At 48.2% G+C, this 10,689-nt stretch overlaps 1 protein-coding gene across 1 annotated transcript in view; it reads right to left on the bottom strand.

Moving 5' to 3' along the window:
* Positions 1–649: 649 nt before the first annotated feature.
* The window catches only part of LOC124804997 (FAM172 family protein homolog CG10038), a 277,839-nt gene continuing 267,799 nt past the window's right edge, over positions 650–10,689 (bottom strand). The window contains exon 8 of the mRNA XM_047265394.1: positions 650–1,028. Within this exon, the coding sequence (XP_047121350.1) occupies positions 928–1,028 (101 nt within the window). The 3' untranslated portion in view covers positions 650–927. The remainder of the gene's footprint in view (positions 1,029–10,689) is intronic.

The raw sequence follows: 10,689 nt of genomic DNA, 5'->3' as shown, positions 1-10,689 counted from the left end.
TCTGGGAGTTGCAGTGCGCTGGACGCAGCAACTTAACACTACTACCTCAGCCAATGACTTTACGCGATTTTATAAACATCTCTATGACAATGCCTTCACTCCTGGCTGTTGGGATCTTCTAATGTCGACTCAACTAGAACTTCATTCTTTAATCAATAAGTTTCGCATCTTCACTCCACAGAAATTGAACAACAGAACACCGCTCATCCGCCAAGCATGTTGCTATTTTTACTCTGTTGTAGTGCCAGCATTGGATGCTGCTATCAAGTGAAAACCAGCACACTGTTTGGCACTGTAAAGACAGAAGCAAAATAACTAACACACAGATATATAAATGTTTTAAATCACAAAATGACACTTGAGTACTAATGTCATAACTGTTTTCTTGCAGTCAACACTCATGGGCTGACCAGTTATTGCTTTCAACACATACCACTGCCAATGCTGTCAGTAATAAAACACAAAGATAAATAATGAGCATAACCTCATCACAAGTTCCTTTTACAAGAGAGAAAATAAGAAATAATTGAGACAGATTGGGAAGAGGGTGGTGCGCACGCGCAACAACAACTTTGTTCATTCACTTCACTTTATATAACTTTATTTTTCACATGCGAACATATTATTAAGGCACATATATTTTATAATAGCTTGTCAATTATTATGTAAAAATAAATCAGGTATTATTAAGATTATAACATAATAAAATGTCAATGTATAAAATAGTTTTCCATCTATTTTTTTTAAATTTTAGCAATAGAATTTAAATGAGGGATTGAACACAAACATGAAAAACTTTGTTCTTTTCACAAAGAGTATGAATATGATTGTAAAATGTTTCTCTATAAAATCACTGAACAGATCAGTGAGCACAAAAAAGTTCATAAGTCTTATAAATGCTTGAGTTAGTGTTCAGAAGTAACTCTTTTACAGCTCATCTTTTTTCTTGACTGCTCTATACCGTTCTTCTAGGAACTTGAATACTGAGTCAATACTTGATGAAGATGTCATTTCATGCCTGGGATGACCTGAAAAATGTAAAAATAATGGCAGTCAGGAACTTAAATACTGAGTCAATACTTGATGAAGATGTCATTTCATGCCTGGGATGACCCGAAAAATGTAAACATAATGGCAGTTAAAAACATTGTTACTTAAACATTTCTGAAGATCATCATATGTACACATGAAATAAAGCCAAGATGTTTAGGCAACATAATTTTATTAGTGACAGAAACTGGCAGATATTTTTAGCTATTTGCATGTTACAGCTAAGATACTTTCATAGATAAGCACAAAATTTTGGCACGGATGCTGTATGTTTATTCCCAACAATTATGTATTGCATGTAAAAAAAGGCAAATAATACTGCCTATGAAAGGATATTGTTACTTCTTAATATTTCATTTGCCCCGAGTGCCTGAATAGCTACCTATCTCAAACACCGCTGTAGTTATGCCCTCATCATCAGGAATACACCGAGCTTGCCCGCGCTATACACAGTATCGCAGGTTAATGCTAGACCTCTCCACAGCCATGGATGAATCATCTTGATTTTGCTGAGTGGAATTACTCCTTTCCAGCCAGCTACAAGCTCCTGACAGTTAAGCAGTGGATCAAACAATGAACAGTGAAATGAATCTGTAAACATTTAATGAATTGCAGATACACACCATAGCTCATTCAATGCATTTTAAATGATAGGGTTTCATGAATCATGATTTTCTCTTTGTTGGTTGGTTGGTTTGTGGGACTGAAGGCACCAGACTACAAGGGCCATCGGTCCCTTTTTCCACGAACTTTAAACACCCACAAAGAATAAAAACAAACAACAGAGATGACAAGGGATGACACAGGACAAGAAAGACACAGACAGAGACCAGACAAAAGGAATTGTAGTTAAAAATGGACAGGCCAACAAGATGTGGAGCACTGTCAACACTGATCCACAGCAACAGAGAGGTGGGTCCTCATGGCGCAAGAGATGATCGTCAACCATGTGTGGCCAATGCGCAGCTGGCAGAGGACAACAGAGTCCTTGCGAGAAACCCGCAAGGAGGAGTGCCACGCACCAGTAGTCTCCTTGATGGCCCGAAGTTTGTCGAGTGAAGGCAGGGTGTGCCATTCATCACCCCAGGTACCAAGTACCTTCTGCCGCAAAACCGACCTGACATCACTCGCCGAAAGGATAATCGCCAAAGCTGGTGCACCGACAGCCTGTTTGGCCAGCGTGACAACACGTTCATTACCTGGAATGCCGACATGACCCGGGGTCCACAGAAAAACGACGGAGCGGCCGCAACGGGCAAGAGTATGGTTGGCTCCTGGGTAGCCATCACCAGACAAGAGCGAGGAAAACACTGGTCAATAGCTTGTAAATCCCTCAGGGAGTCACTACAGGTAACGAAGGACTCACCTGAGCAGGAGTGGATATGCTCTAGGGCGCGAGAGATGGCGACCAGCTCTGCAGTGAAAACACTGCAGGCAGCTGGCAATGAGCATTGTTCATAATGATCCCCCAGAGTAAGAGCATAACCAACTCAACCAGCAATCATTGAACTGTCGGTACAGACCGCGTCGGAGTCTTGAAACATGACAAGCATTGAAAGGAAGTGGCGGCAGAGAGCCTCATGAGGGACTGAGTCCTTTGGGCCCTGTGCCAGATCAAGCCGAAGGCATGGACGGGGCACACATCACGGGGGTATACGTAGAGGGGCGCGGAAAAGAGGCGGAAGAGGGAAAACCTCAAGCCCAGAGAGAAGAGCCTGGATGCGAACCGCGATCATACACTCTGACAGGGGCCGCCATTCTGGAAGATGGATGACCGAGTTGGGGAACAGCAGACAGTAATTGGGATGCTTGAGCAAGCTACAAACATGTGCAGCATAAGCGCCGGATCCGCAATGGAGGGACACCAGCCTCCACAAGTATGCTGTTGACAGGGCTTGTCTGGAAAACTCCAGTGGCGAATCGAATACTGCTGTGAACGATGGGGTCAAGCAATTGCAATGCGGAAGGTGATGTCAAACCATAAGCCAGGCCCCCTTAATCTGGATGGGACTGAATTAATGGCCGATACAGTTGTAGGAAGATAGACCAATCGACACCCCAGCTGGTGTGACTCAAGCAACGAAGAGTGTTAAGATGCCACCAGCATGCTTGTTTAAGCTGCTGAATATGAGGCAGCCAAGTCAACCGGGTATCTAAAACCAATCCCAAAAACCAATGTTTCTCCACCACGGCAAGAGGTTCACCATCAAGATGAAGCTGCGGTGAGGGTGAACACTGTAACACCAGCAGAAATGCATAATGTAGGTCTTGGCAGCTGAAAACTGAAAGCCATGAGCTACAGCCCAAGACAGCATCCTGCAGCTGCCGTTCAGCAGCTGCAATGCCAGTGGAGCTATAGTATAGGCAGAAGTCATCAGCATACAAGGAAGCTGAGACAGACGTTCACACCGCTGCAGCGAACTCATTAATTGCAACTAAAATGAGGCAGACACTCAAGACAGATCCTCGTGGGACCCCATTCTCCTGAACTCGGGAGGAACTATAGGAGGCTGCTACTTGCATGCGGAAGGAACGAAGCGACAGAAAATTTTGTATGAAAATCGGGAGATGGCCCTGAAGACCCCAAGTGTGGCGAGGATGTGATGTCGCCATGTTGTATCATATGCCTTCTGGATAACAGATGGGAACCAGATGCCGACGGCAGGCAAAGGCCATACAGATGGTAGACTCCAGGCAGACCAGATTGCCGATGGCAGAGCGGTCCTTACCAAACCCAACCTGAGATGGAGCCAGAAGGCTCCGAGACTCAAGTACCCAACTCAACCTCCGGCTCACCATGCGTTCGAGCAACTTGCAAAGAATGTTGGTGAGGCTAATGGGGCGGTAGCTGTCCATCTCCAGTGGATTCTTGCCAGGTTTCAACACAGGGATTATGATGCTTTCCCGCCACTGAGATGGGAACTCACCTCGACCTAGAAACAGTTGAAAAGGCGTCGCTAGCAGTCCACCGACAGGTGTGTGAGCATCTGACAGTGGATACGATCTGGCCCAGGAGCTGTATCTGGGCAAGCGGCTAGGGCACTTTGGAATTCCCACTCACTGAACAGAGCATTGTACGATGCAGAGTGGTGCATGTGAAATGAAAGGCTCCAACGTTCCAACCACTCTTTCAATGAGCGGAAGGCCAGCGGGTAATTTGCAGAAGTGGAACTCTGAGCAAAATGCTCTGCTAAGCGGTTTGCAATTGTGTCCGAGTCAGTACAAACTGCTCCATTCAGTGAAAGCGCAGGTAAGCCGATGGGGGTCCAACAGCCATAGAGTCGCCTAATCTTGGCCCAAACCTGCGATGGAGAGGTACGGAAGCCAATGGTGAAGACATACCTTTCCCAGCACTCCTGCTTGCGTCGGCGAATGAGGCAGCGGGCTCGTGCACGGAGCTGTTTGAAGGCAATGAGTTGTTCCAATGACGGATGCCACTTATGATGCTGGAGTGCCTGCCTGTGATCTTTAATCACCTTAGCGATCTGGGGCGAGCACCAAGGCACAGTCCTCTGCCGAGGGGACCCAGAAGAACAAGGAATTGCAGATTCTGTGGTAGTAACGATGCCGGTTGTGACCAAGTGAACCACCGCATCAATGGCATCACTGGATAGAGGCTCAATACTGGCAATGGAGGTGAACAAGTCCCAGTCAGCCTTATTCATAGCCCATCTGCAGGGGTGCCCGGAAGAGTGATGCTGTGGCAGGGACAGAAAGATCGGAAAGTGGTCACTACCGCACAAGTCATCATGCACACTCCATTGGACAGATGGCAATAGGCTAGGGCTGCAGATCGAAAGGTCGACGGCTGAGTACATGTCATGTACCACACTGAAATGTGTGAAGGCACCATTAATTAAAAGAGAAAGGTCGAGTTGTGCCAACACTTGCTCAACCATGCTGCTTTGGCCTGTTGTCACTGATCCACCCCACAGAGGGTTATGGACGTTGAAGTTGCCCAGTAACAGAAAAGGTGGTGGCAATTGGGCTATCAGCGCAGCCAGGACATGCTGCGGGACATCACTATCCAGTGGAAGATAGAGGCTGCAGACAGTAACTGCCTGAGGCGTCCACAACTGAACAGCGACAGCCTCTAAAGGTGTTAAGAGAGTTAAGCACGTAGATGCAGACACCACCAGATACCCTCTCATAAGCTGCCCGGTTCTTATAACAACCTCGATAGCCATGGAGGGCTGGGGTTTGCATTGCCGGAAACCAAGTTTCCTGAAGAGCAATGCAGAGGACAGGGTGAAGGCTGAGAAGTTGTCGAAGCTCAGGAAGATGGTGGAAAAAACCGCTGCAATTCCAATGGAGGGTGACACTGTCCATGGCCGAGAAAGGCGTGAAGGGACTGAGGAGGCAGATTACGCCACTGGGTCACCTGCTGCCATCGACTGAGCACCTACGGGAGCGACAGCCATCGTGTCTGAGGGACTGGCGAGATCTAGGTCCTCAGTGGACACCAGAATCTCCACCTCATCCTAAGACGCAGAGCTTGTAGGTTGCGGTGGAGTGGGTGTCACCGCAATTTCCTTGGTCTTATAGGTCTTCGATTGTTATTGATCGCGTTGTTTCTTTGGTTGCTCTAGCTTGGAGGGCTCCTTTGATTCAGTCTCCAAGACTATGACCAGCGACCTGTGGCTTCTTCAGCCACTGGCGGGTATCTGCCGTGCTGCTGGTAGGAATCTGGGAAGGGAGTGATCCAAGGGACGCCTCCCTAGCGAGAGAAGCTGAAGAAGACTTACACTTCTCCGGCTTAGAAGTGGGGACTGGATGGTTGGAGGGGGGGGGGGGGGGGGGGAGGGGTGCTGCTCCCAAGGTAGGTGGTGCTGGAGCAACAGGGAGGGAAGTGCCACCCTCCCCCCCCCCCCCCCCCCACCCACCATCAAGGGGCAGGTGTGGTCTTTCGGCTCTGAGGGCTGACTGTATTTGGTGCAATTGATGGAGCTGGGCGCCGTTCATATATCCGTTTAGCCTCACTGTAGGTCAGTCGGTCCAGGGTCTTGTATTACATTATTTTCCTTTCCCTCTGTGGAATCCTACAGTCCGTCAAGCAAGGGAGATGCTGCTCTCCCTAGTTAACAAAGGTGATGGGAGTTGGGGCACATGGAGTATTGGGATGGGACGGACGACCACAATCTCGACATACGAGGCTGGAAGCACAGCAGGAAGACATATGGCAGAACTTCCAACACTTGAAGCACCACATTGGGGGTGGGATATATCGCTTGACATCACAGCAGTAGACCATCACCTTCACCTTCTCAGGTAATGTGTCACCCTCGAAGGCCAAGATGAAGGCACTGGTGGCAACTTGATTATCCCTTAGACCCCGATGGATGTGCCGGATGAAATGGACACCACGTCGCTCTAGTTGGCGCGCAGCTCGTCATCGGACTGTAAAAGAAGATTCTTTTGGAAGATAATGCCCTGGACCATATTTAAGGTTTTATGGGACATGATAGAAACAGAAACATCCCCCAGCTTCTTACAAGAAAGTAATGCTTGTGACTGGGCAGAGGATGCTGTTTTTATCAAGACTGACCCAGACCGCATTTTTGACAAGCCCTCCACCTCCCCAAACTTGTCCTCTAAATGCTCTACAAAGCAATGAGGCTTCATGGACACAAAGGATTCCCCATCAGCTCTCATACAGACTAGATACCGGGGTGAATACATCTCGCTGTAAATCATAGCCTTTCGTTCCTCCCATGGTGTGGCCAGGGAGGGGAACGATTTGGGGTCATACATGGTTGCATTAAAGTGAGCCTTCAAACACTTAGAGACTACTGGTGGTTGGCCACCAGCAAGAGAAGATGTGCCACACTTCATTGCATGTCATCTGCTCTGATGCCACCCACTCCGGCCAAGGGCCCTCCCCACGGACACCAACCAGCAACAGCAAGGGCCACCTGGCAAGATGGCCATTGCCAGGATGCCCGATGCCCCAAGGAGACAGGCATCTACTCCTTGGCATACGTGGGGAGTTAATGGTGCAGGCATCAGCAGAGCGATCCCTGTGTTGTCAGTGTACATGGCGGACCCACCACAACAGACTGGCTACCGTGCTGGATATCAGGTGACGTGTAGTCCATGGTTGTCGTCAGTGAAGAAAGCGACACAGCATAGTGGATGGCGGAAACTGCACACAGGAATGTATCCACACCCATGAGCTGGAAAGGGAGCGGGACTGCAATGCAACGACAAGAAAGTGGGCTAAAGATCTAATGCACAATGCACCTTGTAAGGCCCCCTCCCCAACTGACTCGCTCTTCAGACGAATTTTGAAATATGGAGGTCAAACCCGACAGGGGACCATCACATAAAGGCCCAAACGTGTGAGACTCCTTTTAGTCACCTCTTACGACAGGCAGGAATACTGCAGGCCTATTCTTACCCCCAGACCTGCAGGGGGACAAGATTTTCTCTATGAGTTTTACTGTTCTAGGTTTCATTTTCACTATTAACCAATAAATTTGTGAAACAGCTAGTGTGAGAACTAGTTTTAGACATAGGATGGATGCATAAGGTGTGGTGTCACCGCCAGACACCAAACTTGCTAGGTGGTAGCCTTTAAATCGGCGGCGGTCTGTTAGTATATGTCGGACTCGCGTGTCGCCACTGTCAGTGATTGCAGACCGAGCACCGCCACACGGCAGGTCTAGAGACACTTCCTAGCACTCACCCCAGTTGTACAGCCGACTTTGCTAGCGATGGTTCACTGACAAATTACGCTCTCATTTGCCGAGACGATAGTTAGCATAGCCTTCAGCTACGTCATTTGCTACGACCTAGCAAGGCGCCATTATCATTTGCTATTTATCTTGTGATGCATGTACTGTCAGACCGATGTTTACCAATTATGGATTAAAGTTAAGTATTCCAGAAGCTACGTACTTTTTTTACTAGACTCAACTCCTTTACTGTTCCAGACCTCACGCCAGCCTGCGTGAGCTTAAACGCGTGCCTTTCAGCTATCTCCTAGTGGCTTGGCTGTCTTGCCAAGTCACAACATAAGGTATCAGAGCAGCGTGTCAGTTGCAATACAGAATGAAATGTTAGTACAGATTAAGGCAGATCCTGGAACCATTACACAAAATGGGTGAAGGAAAATTGAATTTTTCACTAACATCAGCATGGAAAGTCTAAATCTAAAATGACCTTTAACCATATCACATACCAAAAGTGCAAAATGTCACAGGGTCATAAAGCACATATCTTCTGACACCTGGGGTGCAATTTTATTCATTTTATAATGTGACTGTGTGTTCATCAGCATAACTACTCATCACATATAAGAATATGCAAATGAATGTTTTCTTAGCATGATGGTGCAATAAAATGTTCTCGGGGTCCCTAATGTATCAATTCACTGTGTGTCTGCAACATTTCAGAGGGTACATATTCTTCTTCTTCTAAGGAGCCATCTACTCAAGGATGATGTACGTTTAGATGAAGGTGATGACATACAGACTACGAAGTCAAAAAATATACACTGGTAAGATGATAAAGGATGGAGTGGAAATTAAAAATGGACTAATAGGTAGAGAAATGAGAAGTGGAGTTGATAGTGGAATTAAAAACAAAAGAAAACAGTAACAACAGGTGGGGGAGAGAGAATAACTGAAAAGAGGAAATAAAGGAGATTAAAAATGAAGAAAAGAAATACACTCCTGGAAATTGAAATAAGAACACCGTGAATTCATTGTCCCAGGAAGGGGAAACTTTATTGACACGTTCCTGGGGTCAGATACATCACATGATCACACTGACAGAACCACAGGCACATAGACACAGGCAACAGAGCATGCACAATGTCGGCACTAGTACAGTGTATATCCACCTTTCGCAGCAATGCAGGCTGCTATTCTCCCATGGAGACGATCGTAGAGATGCTGGATGTAGTCCTGTGGAACGGCTTGCCATGCCATTTCCACCTGGCGCCTCAGTTGGACCAGCGTTCGTGCTGGACGTGCAGACCGCGTGAGACGACGCTTCATCCAGTCCCAAACATGCTCAATGGGGGACAGATCCGGAGATCTTGCTGGCCAGGGTAGTTGACGTACACCTTCTAGAGCACGTTGGGTGGCACGGGATACATGCGGACGTGCATTGTCCTGTTGGAACAGCACGTTCCCTTGCCGGTCTAGGAATGGTAGAACGATGGGTTCGATGACGGTTTGGATGTACCGTGCACTATTCAGTGTCCCCTCGACGATCACCAGTGGTGTACGGCCAGTGTAGGAGATCGCTCCCCACACCATGATGCCGGGTGTTGGCCCTGTGTGCCTCGGTCGTCTGCAGTCCTGATTGTGGCGCTCACCTGCACGGCGCCAAACACGCATACGACCATCATTGGCACCAAGGCAGAAGCGACTCTCATCGCTGAAGACGACACATCTCCATTCGTCCCTCCATTCACGCCTGTCGCGACACCACTGGAGGCGGGCTGCACGATGTTGGGGCGTGAGCGGAAGACGGCCTAATGGTGTGCGGGACCGTAGCCCAGCTTCATGGAGACTGTTGCGAATGGTCCTCGCCAATACCCCAGGAGCAACAGTGTCCCTAATTTGCTGGGAAGTGGTGCTGCGGTCCCCTACGGCACTGCGTAGGATCCTACGGTCTTGGCGTGCATCCGTGCGTCACTGCGGTCCGGTCCCAGGTCGACGGACACGTTCACCTTCCGCCGACCACTGGCGACAACATCGATGTACTGTGGAGACCTCATGCCCCACGTGTTGAGCAATTCGGCGGTACGTCCACCCGGCCTCCCGCATGCCCACTATACGCCCTCGCTCAAAGTCCGTCAACTGCACATACGGTTCACGTCCACGCTGTCGCGGCATGCTACCAGTGTTAAAGACTGCGATGGAGCTCCGTATGCCACGGCAAACTGGCTGACACTGACGGCGGCGGTGCACAAATGCTGCACAGCTAGCGCCATTCGACGGCCAACACCGCGGTTCCTGGTGTGTCCGCTGTGCCGTGCGTGTGATCATTGCTTGTACAGCCCTCTCGCAGTGTCCGAAGCAAGTATGGTGGGTCTGACACACCGGTGTCAATGTGTTCTTTTTTCCATTTCCAGGAGTGTACATCAAACAATTTAGTAAATCACGAAATTCTACCTAAAGAAAAAAATTCTACCGATGGGGAAAATTTTGGAGGGTAACAGGTGATGTGAAGTTCAGGAGGGCAGCAGAATGTGAGGATATATTGGAGAGCAAGCAGGTATCTCCCGAGTTCAGTGCCAAATGCAGGGATCCAATGCCCTCTGTGATGTAGCACCAAGTGGATCCATCTCCACTTGGGGTCTGAGTGAAATGGATAGTGTGACTGTGGCGTCTCATGTTACGTCTGGTGGTGTTCTATCAAGTGCATGATCTGTCTTGTATAGTATCCCCCGCACTTGCATGGTATTTTCTAAATATAAGATCTCAGCTGACTTTACCTCTCAACACCTCAGGAATTGGCATATTTTAGTTGGAAGCTTGTAGACTGATTTGATGTTATGTCTCTTCAGGGTCTGTCTTAGCTCCTTTATCACTGAACTATAGCTTCTTTATCACTGAACTATACAGTGACCAAAATGCAAACTTTTTATTCTCCTCCTTGACAGTGTTCTGCTTGCACATTCCTCCC

Source organism: Schistocerca piceifrons, chromosome 7 (genome assembly GCF_021461385.2).
Source record: "Schistocerca piceifrons isolate TAMUIC-IGC-003096 chromosome 7, iqSchPice1.1, whole genome shotgun sequence".
In the NCBI taxonomy this organism is placed as follows: domain Eukaryota; kingdom Metazoa; phylum Arthropoda; class Insecta; order Orthoptera; family Acrididae; genus Schistocerca; species Schistocerca piceifrons.
This window is presented reverse-complemented; position numbering and strand designations above follow the sequence as displayed.